This window comes from Camelina sativa, chromosome 18, assembly GCF_030686135.1.
Source record: "Camelina sativa cultivar CO46 ecotype springtype chromosome 18, ASM3068613v1".
Classification (NCBI taxonomy): Eukaryota; Viridiplantae; Streptophyta; class Magnoliopsida; order Brassicales; family Brassicaceae; genus Camelina; species Camelina sativa.
In genome coordinates this window covers 22210617-22229768 of record NC_141897.1, presented here as the reverse complement: position 1 = coordinate 22229768, position 19152 = coordinate 22210617, and the positions used below count along the sequence as shown (strand labels likewise).

The following is a 19152-nucleotide window of genomic DNA, read 5'->3' as shown; positions in this document are numbered from 1 at the left end:
CAAACATGAAGAAATTATCTTTATTGCAAATTGTACAACTTGGGGACATGCAAATACCCCCATATTTAAAGTATGTAAATCAGTTCTATTTAATGATCTTTATTGCAAAGTGTATAACTTGGGGACATGCAAATAACCCCATATTTAAAGTATGTAGATCAGTTCTATTTAAATATCCCCATTTATACATCTCCAAGAATTCACAAACAAAACCAAACATCATCAAATTGATCGATCGATGGAAATGGAGTCGAAGAAACCATATATGATGGTGACTATAATACAAGTTATATATACAATCATGTTCTTGATCTCCAAAGCCGTCTTCAATGGTGGAATGAACACTTTCGTCTTCGTGTTTTATCGTCAAGCTTTTGCTACCATCTTCTTGGCTCCTCTTGCTTTCTTCTTCGAGAGGTACATATCTATATATTACTCTCTCACTCTATGTCTGTGTTTGTGTATGTACCATAAATTTTTGTAATCTTTCTATATGTAAATATGTTCATTGTATTGTATTCTCTTTATTTTCTTCCTTTAGGAAAAGTGCTCCACCTTTTTCATTTGTGACCTTCATCAAGATCTTCATGCTCTCCTTATTTGGGTATGTCTGCTGCAAGTACATATTAATTCATTTGTTTCGAGATTTTTTTTTGCGTGTATAGGGTTCAATGTTTTATTTCTATTTAAAGTTTTTAAATAGACTCAAAATTTTTGTTGTTTTAATTATTCTTCAATTCGTGCATCATTTTGAATTTGAAAAATATACAAAGTGATTAGTGATACATAAAAAATCCGTGACATTATTATTATTTTAAAAAAAAATCCATGATAGTATGAAGTACACAAATATTTGCATTTTTTTTTTTGTATATATATTGAAGTTTACAGTAATTTTCTTCGAGAGTCGATCGTACTTACAAAAGCGAATGATAAACTTTAGTTTTTATGCGTTTATACTGTACGTTGCGTGTTTTTGAGGAAATAAAAACATACTATAAAAGTATTTGAAGAAAGTTCATTAAACTTAAGGTATAACCAAAAACGCGCAAATTAAAGCAAAAATACAACATATATTTATGTTGGACTTATCCGTTAAAGTTTTTATATGTTGGGGTTTCAGTGTGACTTTGAGCTTGGACTTAAACGGTATCGCATTATCATACACGTCGGCAACTTTAGCCGCGGCCACAACAGCTTCCCTTCCAGCCATCACTTTCTTATTGGCTCTCTTATTTGGGCATACTTCAATTACAAATTTACAATAGATGCTAATTTAATTAATTTGACTCGTTTTTTAATTCATACCTAATTAATCTTTCTAAGATTTATTTTGTATTAATCTAAAGAATGGAGAGGCTGAAGGTTAAGAGCATACAAGGAACAGCGAAGCTTGTAGGGATTACTGTGTGCATGGGAGGGGTCATTACCTTAGCTCTTTACAAAGGTCCACTACTTAAATTACCTTTATGCCATCACCTCTATCACGGCCAAGAACATCATGAACCCGGCCACGTCTCGGGAGGTTCCACCTCGTGGCTCAAAGGATGTATCCTCATGATCGCCTCCAACGTCTTATGGGGTCTCTGGCTCGTTTTACAGGTATCTTTCTATCTTTCAAGTTGCTTTATACATCACCCCATTGAAATTACTTTATAGCTAGGCCAAAGAGTTGAGTACTCGCCAAAGATTGAACCTTACATTTAATAGATTTATTTATATAATTTTATTATTGTTGAGTAATTGTGACAATCTTTTCTGCTACTTTTAATTAAAATTTGTTTCGTATTTACAAACAGGGTCGTGTGTTAAAGGTCTACCCTTCGAAGCTATACTTCACAACACTTCAGTGCCTCTTGAGTTCGATTCAGTCCTTTGTCATCGCAATTGCTTTAGAGAGAGATATCTCAGCATGGAAGCTTGGTTGGAACCTAAGACTCGTTGCAGTCATTTACTGCGTAATTAACTCATAAGTCTAATTAATTCATCATAAAAAAATATGTCATAAATTAAATAATCGTTATAATAATGAATATAAACAAACGTTACATATATGCAGGGGTTCATTGTAACGGGCGTAGCATATTATTTGCAGTCATGGGTTATAGAGAAGAGGGGACCTGTCTTCTTATCAATGTTTACTCCTTTGTCTCTCCTCTTCACTCTCCTCTCTTCAGCAATTCTCTTATGCGAGATCATCAGTCTTGGAAGGTTCTACAATAATCTTCTTTAATATTTATTTTCATTTTTCTGATCTATTCAACAAATTAACTTATACATGTGTATATGGTTTTATAGCATCCTAGGCGGAATATTGTTGATTATAGGACTCTACTGTGTGTTGTGGGGCAAAAGAAGAGAGGAGAGAAACAGTGATGATGATAAGATTGATGATCTACAGAAGGAAAACGATGTCGTGTGCAATGAAGTGAAGGTTGTCATTAGTTAAAAGATACTGTTAGTATTTTTTGTCTTACATATATATATATATATGCTAAAATTTAGGCTTTCTATAATACATGTGATATATTGATCATTCACATATACTATGTAGATCGTCTAGAATCTCTTAAGAAATCTTTGCTTTAACTTTTGTCACACCACACTTTTAACTCCCTTTTACATAGGGTGGTATTTTTTTGCCCAATAATGATTTGTTCAACCTGCTAGACATCTCCAAATCTACTAAGTAGTAAACTGTTAAACACACAAACATGAAAAATGATCTTTATTGCAAAGTGTACAACTTGGGGACATGCAAAAATCACCATATTTTTGTAAGAAAAGAAAAAAAAAACAACAATAAGAGATATCAAACACATAAACTGAAATTGCCTAAAGAATGCTAAATCGTTTTTCTTGTTTTGTTTTGTTTTATAAAACCATGACATGGTTTTTAAAAAGAATATCATTTTAGCTACTCCTGGTTGGTAATTTCTCTGTAGTCTCTCGTGACTCATTTGGTTCCTAAATCAGACAACGTAGTGGAAGACTCTTTGACCTGCTTCTCCAAAGACACATCTTTTGCTTCTTCCTCTGTTTTAGGCAACACAGTTTCTTTGTCTTCCTCAGATGTAACGATCGTCTCTTGAGCATCCTTAAACTCTGATACTTCTGTCTCTTCTGCAGTCTTAGCATCAGTCTTAACTTCTGATTCATCTTTAACCTTAACTTCTGATTCATCTTTAACCTTAACTTCCGATTCATCTGTAACCTTAACGTTTGATGTCTCAGGAGTCTTGGCTTCAAAAACTTCTGGTACTTTAATCTCTAAATCCTCTGTAGATTTAACTTCTGAAACCTTTAAAAGTTCTGATTCTGCTGCTTTAACTTCATCACTCTTAACTTCAGAAACTTCTTGAATATCCTTATCCTCTAAGACCTCAGACTCTTTTGTAACCTTAATTTCAGACAATTCAGGAGCAGAAACCTCTGGAATATTCTTATCCTCCAAGACCTCAAGAACATTTGACTCTTTTGTAACCTTAATTTCAGACAGTTCAGGAGCAGAAGAAACCTCTGGAATATTCTTATCCTCCAAGACCTCAGGAACATTTGATTCTTTTGTAACCTTAATTTCAGACAACTTAGGAGCAGAAACCTCAGATGCTTCTTGAAGTTTTGACTCTCCGCCAACCTTAACAACTTCTGATGTTTTCTTAGCTTCCAACTCCTCTGGAAACTTAACTTCCCAATTCTCTGAAAAATTCTCTTCAGCTTCCTTAGCTTTAGGAGTTTCAGGAGTCTTAACCTGAGAATCTTTTGGAATCTTAACTTCGAGGTCATTTCGTGTCTGAACGTCAAAGGTTTCTTCTGGAGCTTTGACAATAGGAGCGGTTAGAGCAGAAGTAACAAGCTTTGAAACCTCTGAAGAAGGACCGGTTTTGTCATTGGTATCTGGTTTTACCGGAGATAGATCGGTTACTTCTTTCTCCACTATTACCTTGTCCTGTTTGAAAAAAAGAAAAACCCATATTGATATGAAAAGTGAGTAAACCAGTAGATAAATCAGTCCGGTTTGGACATGCCGGTATGATAAATCATTGTAACTTTTTTTGAGGGGTCAAATAAATTATTGTCACTTTATTAGGTTCCACTTCCACATACAAAATGTAAAAACACATCCACTAACTATATAGAAAAGATTTTACTTTTTCAAAAGTGGTCCTTAAGTTAAAACTTAGAAGGCAAGAGAAAGCTTTTATTTATATCTTATTTTGTCTTTTGTAATAATCCTAAAAAAAAAACAAACGGTCTGGTTCCTAACTTGCCGGCCATAATATTAAGAAATTGTACAAAAGTAAATTAAGGTAAAGAACTTTTGTTTTGAAGCTATCATTTGCTGATTAAATGACTAATAACACACAAATTATTGAATCTGTACTATCCCATTTTTTCGACAAGTATTGTATAAACAATTTAGATCCTTATCGAACACTAATCTATAAATATATGGAAGAATAAAAACCATAGAGATGAATTAAAATAGAAAATTCTGTATATACCTCATGAAACAAGTGACTGAGAGATGGGCGTTTGTTGTGTTCGTCCACGTCATCTTCAATCAAAATCTCTTTTCCCTTCTCGCTCCGTCGTGCAGCAGCAGCCGCAGCTGCTTCTTCCTCCGCGGCGTTATTAGGAGCATTGTTCTTCTCGCTCTTGTCAGCCGTATCCTTGTCATGATCAACAGGAGCCGCCGTATCTCGCTCTACCGGGACAAGATCCTCGTCATTATCTTTGAGAACCTTTGGCTTGATGGCACAGTTTCCCATCTCGTACGTTAAACACACAGATAATGAGACAAGTAATATTTTTCTCTCTCTTAATTTAGCCTTTTATCTTCCGAGAGATTAGAGAGAGGTGTAAAGGGATGGTCAAAGAAGAGTTTATTGTCCTATAAATTCTCTACGGCCATGAAGGAGGAATACAGAGAGAGAGACAAAGATTTTATTATAATATAGTAAGGGTTTTTGTGGTAAACCTAAATTTACATTAGGACGTTAATCTGATTTGTTTTGTAGTATGCAAATTAAATGATATAAAAACTCTCTAATCATAGAAAAGATTTGTAATCGAATCTTTATTTTTGATGCATATTATATTTTGCTACTATATCGAGCAGGGGATATTACTGAAAAAGGGAAATAAATAAAATAAATTTTGGTATTGGTATCTATCTCTATTGTCCATATGCGTTCCGAATAATAAAAGAAATCTTCCATATAACGGTCACATTTATACCCTTTGGCCGTATTGTCAAACTATGCAAATTTATCGATTTTTTTTTTCAATCTATCGTGTGTTAAAAATGTCAACCGTGAGTCATGCATTAATCAAGAAAATCACTTTAGGAGAACGCACATGATCACAAATTTTAAGTTTATATGAATCTTTTAGTTACCGTTAATTCGGATTATGGACCAAAAATACTCAGCTGATGGTAGTTCTAACTGATTATGTAACCTTGTGAATATATAATGTGTGATGTGAAACTCTATGAGCTATATATATACAAATGCTAATTAAAAGTTTGAGAATTTGATTTAGGATCTTATAATGGTTGATTAGTTTGTTCAGATTTTTGGTATCAAGAATACGAGCACTGCTATAGAGTGATTTTGTGATTCTCAGCTTGAGGGATATTGGACTTGAAGTAGGAGAAGCGTTCTGATGCTAAAAATTGAAGGCTATACACAAACACAATCTACTCTTCCGTACCAAAGGAAAAATATTAGATATTCTTCAGGTGAATTTTTCCTTCATGCATCGTTGAAATACTTTATCACACATTCATGAAACATATCTTCATGATTTTAAGAGATGCAAGATAGTTTTATATATGTATCGTCTTTTTCTTGTTATATAATTAATGGGCATATAAAAGAAGAAATCTAAATTTCCATCACAAGAATAATTAAATTAAAACATGGTTGGTAAATCTTTTTGTAAATGATATAAAAGACAAAAGCGAATGGTAATGGGCTTTAGTATAATATCACACAAAGCCTTTTAACAATGAGCTTAAACGCGTATCCCACATCGGAGGCTAAGAAAGTTTGGTATTGAAAGTTTTAGTATATATTAACTTCGTTATCGTTGAGGTTAAAATTACGCAGCCATGTGGTGAGCACAAAGCGAACTATTCTTTCGCCTTTTACTAAAGAATACCGTGTGCCCTCCACGCTAAGTGGCATACGCCTATTTTTGGAGGGCTCTCATTTCACTGTGAGACCCAACATTAACACAACTCTGAAGTTTATGGTTGGTCGTGCCCAATACTTTGATTCAACTTTGTGTTGCTGTTGTTTCTCTATTGTGTTGTGGATGAAGAGCTTAGTATCTGGTCTTTTTTGGCGATCTGTTTTTGCAGTTTCCGGTCTGCTGCTTTGAAATGGCATCCAGGGGCCTTTTCAGGACTCAGGTATACATGCATATACAGGAAAAGGTTGCATTTATATTATTATCATTTGCAGAAACTTACAGTGGTGGGAATTTCTGATGCATATAAATTACTCTGTTCTTCACTCTTTTGACGTTTTTGCAGACCAAGTTGTTGCCAAAACCATTCAAAATATTGGTTCTGAATATTTTAGAGACTGTCCACTGGTTTTGATGATCCAAAAACTGCACCAAATTTAGGGCGGCAGCCTCCTCCTCGCACGCTTGGTGCATAAAGTGGATTCAAATGTCAAGGAAGTGGAAGAATCTCAGCAATAATCAACAAATGGTAATGGCCTGATGTCATGAACTGATCTTGAGAAAGAGAATCTGTTTTCATTTTATTTCCCGTCTTTAAACCAAAGATTATGTTTATGTTGATGAAAAAAGATAGACAGTGACTGTTGTATGTTTAGATACAACATTTGCGTTCTGCTAAGGGATAGCTAGGGGGTTAAATATTTATTTTTCGATTGTAAAGAAAATATTAAAATGATCAAATCAAATCAAATATTAAAAGAGAATCACACAGAGTACACCCATTATAACATAAAACATCAGAAACAAATTTTTAGTCTCATCTTCAGATTTGCTTGCTAGGAAGGTGTAGAGTAAGCCAATTCCAAAGCCATGCTGAGCTTACAGGTGGGTCTACTAAGACAACATTGTGGTAACGTGTCTTCTGCAAACCTTGAATAGAAGAGACAGACCTTTCATCCATGTTATTAGAGAGCACGATCAAATTGGATTTTTCAGGACTGTCCACCGCCCACCGAAGAATGTCCACTAGCATCTTATGATCTCTAGCATATCCATGCGCTTCAGCAACTGTACATATATATATCATCAACAATGGAGATATCTAGATTAGATTTACATAGTAAGATAAAGAGAGGACGAGGGATAATTAGGTAAAGGAGGAATTCATATTCACACTACCTTCGCCTTCGGGTACGAAATTTAAACTGACTCCGGCAGCCTCATATTTATCTATCACTTCTTGTTTCGTGCTTTTCTCATATTCGACGTCGTACAACCGGGTTGACACAGAACCATTACAACAACCCTGTTTATCAAGACCTGATTTGATCAGGTTAGAAATCAAAGCAGGATCACATTCAGCAGGGATTGGGAAATCCACCACGTCCCAGAACACGCCTGTGTTACCCTCTACCACCACGAAATATCAAAAAATAACTAGTTTAGAATCAGATGAAATCTAATCAAATATATATATATACATATAGACTCTTCGAGAGATATAGCCCGAGATCTTACTGAAGTTTATTATATCGGCCCACGAATTACTCAAAAGTCCCAACGAGTTGGGAGACATGTCACTAATCATGTTTTCAAAAGCTCCACCTACAGCTGCACCAAATAGATTGGTGCCTCGCTCAAAAACATCATCCTCATTCATCCCCTCTATCGGGACTCCGAATTGCTAACAATCTAACGGAGAACCTTGACAATTAACTAGTACGCTCGCAGGGTCTAAAAAGACAAGATTGAAACGGTTCCTATCCATAGGACTTGCAGTTTGGACGACCTGCTTCTCTTCTTTTGATGCTTTCTGAGATTATAAACAAATTTGATGGACGAGGAGGACGGTACAGTGCCCAAAGAAGAAGTTGCACTGTCATTTGGTGAACTCTTTCATGTTTGTTTCCTGGAATTAATATCCAACCGAGGGACATCTCATCAGTCATCATCATATGTGATGTAAGTCAAAAAGAGTTATATAAAAGCTAGCTAGTAGTATTATCAGATGACCAAAAAAAAAAAAGCTAGCTAGTAAAAAGAATTCATTCAGCTACGTACCTTTGGGTAGGCTAATAAAGCTCATTCCAGCACGTTGAAAGACATATCTCAAGTATTTCGGGGCATCATCATCAACGAAGCAGGTGATTAACGTCTCAGGACCTAGACACTACAAAAAAATGGTCTTATTGAGACGAACATTTGTGACAAAAATTTTACGTCACAAATTTGTGACACTTTAGATATGTTATTGCGACTAACTATTTTTGTCACAAATTCGTAGATATTTTGTCACAATTTTGTGACCTTTGAAGTCAGAATCAAATTATGTCACAATTAATGTCAAAAGTGTGACGATATTATTGATTGTAACAAATGTGATGATTCGGTGATTAATATATAGACGTAAATTAGTTACAATTTTATAACAGATATATGAGTCACAATTTGTGACATTAAAGTGACAAAACTGTAGTTACAAATTGGTACGAATGACTAGCATAATATTTTGTGTTAAATAGTGTAACGCTCGCAAACCAATTTCTCGAATTTTTGGTTAGGGTGTCGATCGACACCGTTTGCAGACGGTTTGATAGGTTCGATTTTAATCATCTGATTTGTGTGATTGGTTAAGAGGAAGCCCTAAACTCGAGTTTAAAAGGGGAACTCGACTTATTTCGTCCTTTGGGGCCGTTTTTGACAGAGAAACAGATAGAAGAAGGAGAAAACGTTTTTGAGAGAGATTTGTGAGATCATTGGCTGCTCTTGAGAGATCTGTTACTATGGAGTGAAGATCTTGTGCTAGGAACAAAAGAGAAGGCTTCTAAGTGTTGGATTCGTCGTTGTTGAGTGAGAATCTTCCTGCAAAAGAGGTGAGTGCATGGCCATGACTTATCTAAGTCTGAGAATCCTTTGTTTGCTTGATTTGTTGTGTTTTGTAGTGTTGTTCTTGCTTGTGGTGGTTGTGTTATGGTTCTTATAGGTTCCTGGAGCTTTTGGGTGAGTTTGGAACATGTTGGAGATGATTGGGAACGGAGATTCGACAATCGGCGTCGAGCAGAACGTGTCTGCGGGGTCGGTGTCGATCGACACCAGGTGGGTGTCGGTCGACACCATGTTTTGGGCCAGTGTCGGTCGACACCCTATTTTGGGCCAGTGTTTCTATAATTCTAATGAGAATATAAATATCATCCATTGATACATATATATATATATATATTTTTTTTTTTTTGGAAGATATCACAAATATACTAAAGAGCAGAACAGTAGAAAAGATCTTGAAGTTTTTGTCCAGCAGTTCTAAGATTTTTCTTTTCATAGGTACAAGTCTAATTCAATTTTTTTTTCTGTGGTATCCTTGAAAGTTTTGTGTTATATTAAAATTAAACTAGTGTCCATTATTATTATATCACTTCTCTGTTTGTGTTTCCATGATCTGTTAAAAGTTCACTAATATAATTAACATGGTTTTTGAAACACGTTCATAATGAAAGTTAACTATTTTTGAAAAAGTTAACTAATTTTGAAACTGTAGTCAGGTTTATATGACATCTACACTTTTTTGAAACATTGTTACTGTATTATTTTTGAAAAAGTTAACTATTTTTGAAACTGTGGCCAAGAATGCAATGGACGAAGTTAGATTACAGATGCTGAAAATTTGGGCGCCTTCATATTTTAAGGTTTGCATCATCTTTAAAATTTCATCTAATATAATTAAATCTATAAGAAACTGTCATTTTTTTCATCATTTGATCAATCATCTGATTATATTCTTATTTTTATGGACAGATTCGTCGCAAGTATGGATGAGCTAAATCAATCTTTGTTGCAGCTGAAAAAACGAAAGAAGTCTACTTGCAAACTGAATTAAGTTGTTTGTCTGTTCTTAAATTATGTTAAAAATTTTACTAGCTCTATTTATATGAGAGAGGGACGAGTTTTATTGTTACAAAAGAAAGTTGACTAACACTAGCCAGAAGAGATTCGTAAGCAAAATCAAAAGCTTTGTTTATATTATATATGAAACAGAGAACATGCATGTGTGAGCAAAGATTTATTACGAAAGTCAAATAATTATAAAATAGTTTTAGGACGGAGGTGGAATATAACTATTTTTGCTGGGAAAGTTAGATTTAATAGAAGCGGTAAAAATTGTTGGGTTTTTTTTTCTTTTTTCTTTGATAGAAAGAAAGATAAAAAAAAGTAGTAGCGGCAAAAACACCCGGTAAAAACATTGTTTTGAGTTTTGACACCTATTTCCCACTCACGAAAACAAAAAAAGAATATAATCTTTCTCCACGTTCTCTACCTAAGGAAACTGACTAGTCTCTCAATATAAAGCTGAGATCGGAGCCCACTCTCCTTGGGTCCTTCGATTTTAACCTCCTCTCTTGTCAGTTCTCTCTTCTCGATCGCGCTTTAGCTAGCTCTTCCACTACCTTGGATTTAAAGGTTTGAATTTTGTAGATACTCTCTTCCTGATCCTCTAGATCTCTTGGTTTTGTTATTAAGTGTTTGATTTCTTCTAAATTGATTGGATTTGTTATATATTGTTCGATTTCAAGGTTTGAATTGTATAGATATTGATTCTCTAGATTAATTTTCATATATTATTTCTCTTTGCTAATTACAGATGCGCCCACCAATCAACATTGGTGGTCGTTCGTATGGACAATCATCGAGTTCTCAAGCTGCTGGTTTTCAAAGAACTTTGAAGAAGATAATGTGGTTATTCAGAAACGACTCGATTCTGTGGAGCAACTGATTCAATCTTTTGCAGGTCCCAGTGGATCAAATGCAGCAGCTCCATCTACTCCACAAACTTCCATGGGTGTTGGTTCGTTTGCTCATGCTACGTAGTTTGGTTTTACTTTGTTTGCTAATGCTATTTGCTTCCGTTTATGTTGTTAAGTTTATTTGCTTTTGTTTGCTGAAGTTTAGACCATCACGTTTGTTTCTTTTTTATAACAATTTCGTTTTGGATGTTGATTTGGTAATTTAATCATTTTTTATTATTTATCAAATTATTTTAGTCGTTATTATATATATTAAATATTTATGCCAATTTTAGTGGATAAATATATGATGAAAATATAATAAGAATAGAGACAAATTTTAGATACAAAATATGACGTAATAGCTTACAAACTTCAAGCAATATAATAGTCACACAATATTTCGTTTTGGAGACAATGTTTACAGTCAATAATTGCGACGATTAAGTAACGGTTTTTTAGTCATTGTTTATGGCGTTTTAATGACTATAGTTACGTTGTAAAAAGTGACATATTTGAGACATTATGATAGTTACAAAACATGACAATGTTGAGACTATATTTTTAGATGGTAAGTGTGACAATTAACCAATGATTTTGTAGTCATCACTTGCGAGTTGTGACTATTTAGTGACAACAGTGTTGTCGTAATGTGTGACATAATTGAGACGTTATGATAGTCAATAAATATAATGATTTTGAGACAATTTTTTAGTCGATAATTATAACGTTTTTGTTACTCTTATTTTTTGTCACTTATTGTTACAATATAGTTACTAGAGATATTCGTACGCATCTGTTACAAAAAAAAATTTGTGACGACTTTATTATAACCGTTTAAAATTTTTCACAAATTCGTCACAATTTTTTTATTGTTACGAATTTGTTATGATTTGAGACGAAATATTTGGTATTAATAAAATCATTTTTTGTAGTGAGATATCCGTTTTCATATAGATCGGATCTGATCTTCTCACTAACCAATCGAGGATCTAGATTCTTAAGGATTGACCAATACTCCACGTCCCAGAACACCCTGTTCTCTCCCCCTGCCCAAACGGATCACCAAATTAAATAAACAAACAATATAAACGCATGGTATATACATGCATGTACGTAACCCTAATCCAAAATATATACATATATATATATATGTTGAATGAATATAGAGACAATTTAAACGAACGATTTCGATCTTACATTGGAATTTAGTGGTATAATCCATTGACAATTTTGCTGAAAAAAATAACGAGAAAAATTAGAGACGCTCGACCGACGATTGAGAATTTTCTCAAGTTATTATCGAGAAAATTAGAGACCCCCCGATGATAGGCACTTTATAAATTAGGGTAGCATTTATCTATCTATATATATATATATATATATAGAAATAAATACCATTTAAACATACTTAACAATTCTTTTTCATTACCAAGAGTATTTTGTTAATATAACATATATAACAGTTTTTAAAAATTTCAAATAGATATACATAATAACCTTAGTTAAAAACATTCATTTATAGATTTTATTAAAAGTTATCAACACCATAGAGACACAGCATATTCAAGGAATAATCTATATAAATATAAAGTAAGATATCAAAAAGGTTATTCATTAGATTTTTCTCTGTTTTTTGCAGTTTCCGGTCGGCTGCTTTGAAATTGTATCCTGATAAGCTCTCAAGGTTGCATTTATAAATATTTATGATCATCTCCAGAAATCTATTTGGTAATGTGGTGAAAATTATTCACAGGAGGCAGCACAAAAGAAGTTCAAACTGTGCCTTGATGCATGCATATAAATCACTCTGTTCTTCACTCTCTTGACGTTTTCACTGACCATATTCATGCCAAAACCATTCAAAAGATTGGTTCTGAATATTTTAGAGACTGTCCACTGGTTCGTTTTTGTTGGCGATTAAACTTGAGGTTATGGATAGTATCGAATGTCATAAAGTTGAGAAGAGGTTTGAGGTATGTTTATGGATAGTATCGAATAAGTAGAGTCAGACGAGAATATATTCGGTTTGGGTCCCGGATTCACTCGGTTTACCCATTTAGAGTCATTAGGGTACACACCAAGTTTTTGCAAATCATAGCTGCACAAACTTTTAAGCAGACAGAGAGGGAGATGGGTGTATCGAAAGAGCAACTCGAAGCTTCCTTGACTTCAAAACTCAATCCTGTTCATCTGGTAAGTCAATTTGATCTCCTTACCTGCAATATTTTTTTCTGTTCTTGGCTACTGAATCTGTCCAAAGTAAGAAGAAACTTAAGAGTTTTGATTTATCACACATGCATCCTCTGTTCTTCCATATATTGGAGAAAGATGGTGTTGTAGATCAATGACAGTTTGAAATCTTTTGTCTCTTGATGAAAAGTAGAACATTACCAAATTGGATCATCATACTCATGTTTCTCTAAGAGAAATCTTGTGATCCTTTTGTTCTAAGATTGAATCATACACTCACGTGTATACGTGATTATTGAAGCAGCAAGTTTACTTTGTGATCTTTCTATGTATACATCACTAATTTGGCTTCATTTATATGTAAAACTAGGAAGTCATCGACACATCTGGAGGGTAAAGTCTTATGATCTCACTAAACAATCATCACTTTTGATATCTAAATTTCCAGTTCTGAGTCTGAAGCTTTACTCTTTTGTTCCAGCTGCAGCGCGAGTTTTGTGGTTGAGATTGTCTCGGAACAGTTTGAAGATAAGAGATTGCTTGAGAGGCACCGCATTATAAACGCTGCACTTGAAGAAGAGATGAAAGAAATCCATGCCCTCTCTATAAAGAAGGCTCAAACTCTACAACAATGGAAGCCAATATCACAACTCTCTGAAACAACTCCAACCACAGAGGCTTGAAGAGAAAAGAACAAGAGAGATCTTAGCTCTTTGTTTTAATCTCGCACCCTTACTAAGATACAAAAAGCTGTATTTAAAACTTTGACCTGTTCCACGGTCAGCTAATAAGCTTGTACTTTAATAATCATGGAAACTACTTGTGAATTTTAAACACAAATACTGGCTGTTTCTTGTCTGCTCAACAACATCTTTAACCGTCAAGAACACTTGTTTATAAGGAACAACAATTACTCTTCCATCTTCATATTCTTCTTCTTTTTGGACTTTTCCGATCGTTCTGAAGAGCCAGAAACCGTACTTGTTGAGATGCCATGTTTACCAGAGGAAGAATCAGAATTCTTTCTTTTGGACGACTTTGGAGCCTCGGTGAAGCTAGAGAACAAGCTCTTCTGTTTGCTGCTACGTGAGGAAGCAGAGTGTTTGCGGCTACTTTGAGTTGGGTTAGAGTATTTCCCAGAGGAATTAGTCACTGCTCCAACAAGCTTCTGTTGGCTTCTTGCCTTTATCTTCTGAAGCAGCTCGTTTGGTTCAGCGTACCTAACTAACGCAACTCGCCGAGAAATTCTCCCAGCTACCCATAAAAACACACAATTACATAAGTATCAGGGGACAATACTGTCGGAACTAAACGACTAAAACCTAAACCAGTCACAATAAAAGAGGAATATACCAATGGTCGAATTCTCAGAAGGTAAAATCATAGTTGACTCAGTATCTTGAGGAGGATAGCTAGCAAGGTCAATCTTGGTACCTATCAAAAAAACCAACCATAGAGGAGGATGGTAACTAACTCAATACAACAACATTAACCTAGGCAATGAAGCCAACATTTTGGATATCAAAACCATCAAAACTTACCAGATGAATCCACAAAATTTCCAAATATTCCTTCTTTGTCTAGATCATCATCAAACTCAAGAAAATCCTCATCGACTTCTGGAAACTGCGTTGCAGCAGGTCCCTATAGTATTTAGAACATAGGGGTAAGATCAATTGCGTCAAGTTCACTTAATAAGGCATCTTTCAATATTAAAAAAAGAAAAAAAGAAAAAAGGGATTTTGATTGTGTAAACATACTCGGCCTAAAGGATATTGGAAAATCCAAATCTCTTCCTCTGGACTGATTTCAGCATCGTCTACTTCCTCTGTGGTAGCGACTACAAAATCTTCGTTAGGTTCGTAATCCAATCCCATCTCTTCTCAAATCAACTCTCTCACGATTTCACAAAAACCTGCAAAAATCGAAACAACAAACCAAAAAGTTGAGCTTTTTGAACAAGGAAGCGACTGAGAATGAAGGGTCACTCTCAAACCTAACGAAGGAAGCGACTGAGAAAGAAGGGTCACCTCGTCGACGGCTAACGAGAGAGAGAGAGAGATTGAATAGTTACCGGAAAAAAATCCAATGAGGCGGAAGACCTAAAACCCTTATGCCAAATTATTTTATCTCCTGTCCAACTCAAAACGACGTAGTTTCTTACGTAATAAATTGGGGTTTTACCACATAAAACCGGAAAATTAAGCACCTAACCGGAATTTGGGTATAGAATCTTGGGTCATAGATGGGCTTAATAGACAGGATTTAATAAGCCCAATAAGAAAGCAATGTTGGCTGCAACAACGAAAGAGAAATGTTGTTTGATTCAGAAGAAGCTCTTCACTGAAATCTCTCATAAACCCTAAATCCCCAAAAATGGAATGTTAAAAATTTCACCAGAAGAAATCTCAAATTCCAAAATCTGCTTTTGATTCCCGCAACGAAGAAGAGATGATAAGAAGAAGGATCTCATCGATCATATCAACATCACTCATCAATTCTTCAGTTCGTCAAACCGCAAAACCCAGATTCGTCACTTCTTCGCCACTTCTTCAATGCCGTAGTAGCTCTCCGATCTTCACTCAAAATCCAACCTTTACGAGCAGGGTATCGTCGTTTCAGGGAATTAGAGCGTTCAGTTTATTGTGTTTGAACGATCTGAGAGACAATGTGCCAAGAAAACTCAAAACGAGGAAAGGTAGAGGTATTGGGTCTGGTAAAGGTAAAACTGCTGGAAGAGGTCACAAGGGGCAAAAAGCTAGAGGAACCATGAAGTTTGGTTTCGAAGGTGGTCAGACTCCATTACGACGCCGTTTACCCAAACGTGGCTTCAAGAACAAATTCAAGCTCCATTTCCAGGTAAAACAAACAACAAAAGCTCGTGCCTTTCAGTTCTTGGATTTGTGTTCTGAGTTCAAGTTTATTGTTTTTGTAGCTTCCAATGATTGATTCATTAGATTAGGTCGAATTTTGAGAATCTAAATTTTGCTGCTTGCTAATAATGCTGCTTGTGGTGAAGTAGATGATACTTCGATGCAAGGATTGGAATTTAGAGTTTGAATTTGACAGTATTGATGATATGATTTGCTGTATGATAATGCAGCCGGTTGGACTAGGAAAGATAGCGAAACTCATAAACGCTGGGGAGATAGATTCTCATGAATTGATCACAATGAAAACGCTCAAGGTACAGTCATATATACTCGCTCTTGACTCACTGGTTTAAATCGAGTTGATGATTCTTTTTTAGTAAACTCATTTAAACACCCGGCTTGCAGGATGTGGGAGCCATAGGAAAGCAAATAGAAGACGGAGTAAGACTAATGGGTCGTGGTGCTGATGAGATCAAATGGCCTCTTCATTTCGAGGTTTACCATTTTGCATTATTAAATTTTGCTCTGCATTTTCCCCATAGTGCCAAGTCATTGTTAGAAAGTTTGGTTAATCGGTGATGCCGTGCTTACTACAGGTTTCGAGAGTGACTGTTAGGGCAAAAGAGGTGGTGGAAGCAGCAGGAGGATCAGTGAGGAGAGTGTATTACAACAAATTGGGCTTAAGGGCATTGCTTAAACCGGAATGGTTTGAGAAGAAAGGAAGGTTATTGCCAAAAGCAGCGCGACCACCTCCTAAACAACAAGATAAGGTCGATAGCATTGGACGTCTTCCAGCTCCGAGAAAGCCCATTCCCTTCTTTGCAGCTGAGGAGAACAAAGTTGAGTCTCCTATTGAATCGTGATTTTGGGGTGGCTTTTTAACAAAGTTGTTTGTGTTGTTTCTTGGTCAATGTCGGATCTTTTTATTTGAAAAATAAGGTCTTTCTCGATTTACTTACTCTGTATTTGGTCGCAACAATTTCTTAAGCATTTTCAGATTTGTTGTTTGAGATCAAGGCTTGTTCATGAAGAAGGTTGAGGAACCATGGAACCAATTCGTCAGATTTCAATTCTTTTATCTAACCATTTTGGTTGAGGCAATTTATTCACTTTTACGTTGAAATTATAAAATATGAAAATGGAGTGACGGTGTACATATGATATTAGAAAGACGTGGTTTTCTAGCTTGATGATTTATTTTCATTAACTTTTTTTTTTTGCCACTGCCCTATATTACACCGACGTAGTATGTATAAAACCATATTTTAGTTTTTACTTTCTACCAAAACACCAACAAATGTATTTAGTGGATACCGTCGTACGCGTAATTTACCTATAATCCATAGGAAAGGGGTTATGAATGATTACCTGAATTTAAATGAAACGACCGAACGTGAAAAAGGAAGAAGATAGTGTTCGAGGTTTCAGAACTCATGACACTTAACAAACATGTAATGATGACGACTGTACTGTTAATTATAGCACTGGTTATTTTTAAACAATTACCATAAAAAGAGAGTACTCGATTGGTTTTCCAATAAACAATCGTTCAGATATAATAAAAAAAAAAAATTATGAAAACAGATCGGATTTTTTATAGTACTTCTTAAAAACGATGGTTAATTACTAGTCTTAAATTTGTTGTCAAACAAGTAAAAATGTCGAATGTGGGATACATAAATGCTTATATATTTTCTAATGATCATACTTTTCTGATCTAAATATAGATATTGATGATGATCACCTTCCCGGCATAAATGTCACGTTTAATGTCAAAATATATTATATGGCTATAAAATTAGATGGAACATTGGTCCATCACATTGACAAATCTCAATTGACATTTCAAAGACTGAAAGACATTATTGGTTATAATTACAAAACAAATAGATGGAACCCAAGAAAAAGAAAAAAATAAGTCGATTATATATATCTCAAGACCGATGTGCATCACACTTTTTGGTTACACCATAAATTTCAACTCTCTTTAAATTTAACGATTTGACCTATTTTAAAAAATTACACATAATTAGCTAGTACTTTAGTAGTTGTCAAATTCAAAGACAATTTCTAACTCATTGTACCTTTCCAGATAAAAAAAATTCCACTTGAGTTGATCGTAATAACAAGATTAAAAGTATATCATGAAGATGATGGCTCTTATACTTTCTTACGTGCAATACTACAAATTCGAGCTATCCAAAAAAATACAACTTCCACTTACAAATTCATAATAGATTATAAATGTTTTGCCTTGTCGACATGAATCAAAACATTTGCTTGGCATCACAAGAAAAAAAAAAAAAAAAAAGAGATAAAGAAAAATAAAACATTTACACCAGCTTAAAATTCAGAAGCAAAAAGGAAGAAGAGGTAAACCAAATTAATAGGAAAAAAGGTAATGACCTTTTAAGGCTTTGTTTCTTGGTTCACGGAGAAGATCGATGCCAACTAAGTAAGCCGATATCATTGTGTTTTCTAGAGGGACCAGAAGCTGGAACTGGGAAGTGACGTGGCAAGAACCCCAAGAACTGTGTAGGTGAAGAGGTAACGGCGTCATTGTGTGGTTTCGAGTTGAACACATTCGTATTTGTTCTTGCTCCATCGCAGAACCCTAGAAGAAGAAGGAGAAGAAGGATGGTTCGTCTTGTGAAGAAGAAGAACTTAGAGTTAACTCTTGATCTCCGGTTTCTAGACGACATTGTTGATGAAGAGAGGTTTTTGTGAAAGTGTTTTGTTTTGAATATTGTGAAAGGACTTTTATTTTTGTTTGTTGTTGATGGGGGAAAAAAGGAGATTGCTGAATGAATTTGTTGACAGCAAGAAATATGGGCAGATTGAGATTGAGAGAGATGGATAGAGAGAGAATCTGACTACTAGTATGAGTTTTTTTTTTTTTTTTTTTAGTTATGTTTTCGTGTGTATTTAATTAGTTCTGATATTTAATTTCTATTTATTTTTTTGACGAACAGTGCAACTGTGCAAGTAGTTGTAGCTCTAGATTTGTTGACAACTGGTATTGGGTCTACAAGCCCAAGAGCTGTTTGTTTGTTATGTCTTCTTTAGACTTATAAAAAATTGCAGAGATTTTAGGTTGAACAAAAAAAAAA

The 19152-nt window shown here is 34.8% G+C and overlaps 6 protein-coding genes, 2 long non-coding RNA genes and 1 other non-coding gene across 10 annotated transcripts; 6 read left to right on the top strand and 3 right to left on the bottom strand.

Annotated features, from left to right (window-relative positions):
- Positions 1-150: 150 nt before the first annotated feature.
- LOC104762632 (WAT1-related protein At5g64700) lies at positions 151-2665 on the top strand. Its single transcript, XM_010485959.3, has 7 exons — positions 151-417; positions 542-604; positions 1124-1240; positions 1350-1602; positions 1800-1958; positions 2060-2211; positions 2299-2665. The coding sequence occupies exons 1-7, from the start codon at positions 239-241 to the stop codon at positions 2447-2449; spliced, it is 1074 nt and encodes a 357-aa protein (XP_010484261.2). The 5' UTR covers positions 151-238; the 3' UTR covers positions 2450-2665.
- A 50-nt stretch (positions 2666-2715) lies between these two features.
- Positions 2716-4915, bottom strand: LOC104762629 (uncharacterized). Its single transcript, XM_010485958.3, has 2 exons — positions 4506-4915; positions 2716-3949 (listed from the first exon to the last, which is right to left on the bottom strand). Exons 1-2 carry the CDS (start codon positions 4770-4772, stop codon positions 2957-2959), a joined length of 1260 nt encoding a protein of 419 aa, XP_010484260.1. The 5' UTR covers positions 4773-4915; the 3' UTR covers positions 2716-2956.
- Positions 4916-6110: 1195 nt separating this feature from the next.
- LOC147923165 (uncharacterized) lies at positions 6111-6958 on the top strand. The gene is made up of 2 exons (XR_015588161.1): positions 6111-6421; positions 6545-6958. It is a non-coding gene; the product is annotated as an uncharacterized LOC147923165 (long non-coding RNA).
- Positions 6115-6233, top strand: LOC147923166 (U5 spliceosomal RNA). Its single transcript, XR_015589807.1, has one exon. It is a non-coding gene; the product is annotated as a U5 spliceosomal RNA (small nuclear RNA).
- Positions 6959-10488: 3530 nt separating the features above from the next.
- On the top strand, positions 10489-11225 carry LOC104762628 (uncharacterized). The gene is made up of 2 exons (XR_763537.2): positions 10489-10653; positions 10835-11225. It is a non-coding gene; the product is annotated as an uncharacterized LOC104762628 (long non-coding RNA).
- A 1749-nt stretch (positions 11226-12974) lies between these two features.
- Positions 12975-14009, top strand: LOC104762626 (protein BOLA2). Its single transcript, XM_010485954.3, has 3 exons — positions 12975-13172; positions 13540-13562; positions 13651-14009. The coding sequence occupies exons 1-3, from the start codon at positions 13110-13112 to the stop codon at positions 13850-13852; spliced, it is 288 nt and encodes a 95-aa protein (XP_010484256.1). The 5' UTR covers positions 12975-13109; the 3' UTR covers positions 13853-14009.
- Positions 13752-15313, bottom strand: LOC104762627 (mediator-associated protein 2). 2 transcript variants are annotated; one of them, XM_010485956.3, is made up of 5 exons: positions 15200-15313; positions 14930-15084; positions 14711-14813; positions 14523-14603; positions 13752-14423 (listed from the first exon to the last, which is right to left on the bottom strand). In XM_010485956.3, the coding sequence occupies exons 2-5, from the start codon at positions 15044-15046 to the stop codon at positions 14080-14082; spliced, it is 645 nt and encodes a 214-aa protein (XP_010484258.1). In that variant the 5' UTR covers positions 15047-15084; positions 15200-15313; the 3' UTR covers positions 13752-14079. The 2 variants fall into 2 exon arrangements, with proteins under 2 accessions (XP_010484258.1, XP_010484259.1); XM_010485957.3 differs by having other exon boundaries at positions 15166-15266.
- A 62-nt stretch (positions 15314-15375) lies between these two features.
- LOC104762625 (uncharacterized) lies at positions 15376-17058 on the top strand. Its single transcript, XM_010485953.3, has 4 exons — positions 15376-16028; positions 16273-16356; positions 16448-16537; positions 16639-17058. The coding sequence occupies exons 1-4, from the start codon at positions 15621-15623 to the stop codon at positions 16903-16905; spliced, it is 849 nt and encodes a 282-aa protein (XP_010484255.1). The 5' UTR covers positions 15376-15620; the 3' UTR covers positions 16906-17058.
- Positions 17059-18182: 1124 nt separating this feature from the next.
- On the bottom strand, positions 18183-18922 carry LOC104762624 (protein IDA-LIKE 2-like). The gene has a single exon (XM_010485952.3). The coding sequence runs from the start codon at positions 18742-18744 to the stop codon at positions 18472-18474; it is 273 nt and encodes a 90-aa protein (XP_010484254.1). The 5' UTR covers positions 18745-18922; the 3' UTR covers positions 18183-18471.
- Between the last annotated feature and the right edge of the window lie 230 nt (positions 18923-19152).

Coding starts and splice junctions, on each gene's coding strand:
- LOC104762629 (XM_010485958.3), bottom strand. CDS start 4,772: ATGGGAAACTGTGCCATCAAGCCAAAGGTTCTCAAAGATAATGACGAG. Junction 3,950..4,505: donor TCAGTCACTTGTTTCATGAG/GTATATACAGAA, acceptor TTTTTCAAACAG/GACAAGGTAATAGTGGAGAA.
- LOC104762627 (XM_010485956.3), bottom strand. CDS start 15,046: ATGGGATTGGATTACGAACCTAACGAAGATTTTGTAGTCGCTACCACA. Junction 14,604..14,710: donor AAATTTTGTGGATTCATCTG/GTAAGTTTTGAT, acceptor TTTTTTTGATAG/GTACCAAGATTGACCTTGCT. Junction 14,424..14,522: donor TTCTGAGAATTCGACCATTG/GTATATTCCTCT, acceptor TTTTATGGGTAG/CTGGGAGAATTTCTCGGCGA.
- LOC104762624 (XM_010485952.3), bottom strand. CDS start 18,744: ATGTCGTCTAGAAACCGGAGATCAAGAGTTAACTCTAAGTTCTTCTTC.
- LOC104762626 (XM_010485954.3), top strand. CDS start 13,110: ATGGGTGTATCGAAAGAGCAACTCGAAGCTTCCTTGACTTCAAAACTC. Junction 13,173..13,539: donor AACTCAATCCTGTTCATCTG/GTAAGTCAATTT, acceptor ATGTAAAACTAG/GAAGTCATCGACACATCTGG. Junction 13,563..13,650: donor GTCATCGACACATCTGGAGG/GTAAAGTCTTAT, acceptor CTTTTGTTCCAG/CTGCAGCGCGAGTTTTGTGG.
- LOC104762625 (XM_010485953.3), top strand. CDS start 15,621: ATGATAAGAAGAAGGATCTCATCGATCATATCAACATCACTCATCAAT. Junction 16,029..16,272: donor AATTCAAGCTCCATTTCCAG/GTAAAACAAACA, acceptor ATGATAATGCAG/CCGGTTGGACTAGGAAAGAT. Junction 16,538..16,638: donor AATGGCCTCTTCATTTCGAG/GTTTACCATTTT, acceptor TGCTTACTACAG/GTTTCGAGAGTGACTGTTAG.
- LOC104762632 (XM_010485959.3), top strand. CDS start 239: ATGGAAATGGAGTCGAAGAAACCATATATGATGGTGACTATAATACAA. Junction 1,241..1,349: donor TTATTGGCTCTCTTATTTGG/GCATACTTCAAT, acceptor ATTAATCTAAAG/AATGGAGAGGCTGAAGGTTA. Junction 1,603..1,799: donor GTCTCTGGCTCGTTTTACAG/GTATCTTTCTAT, acceptor ATTTACAAACAG/GGTCGTGTGTTAAAGGTCTA.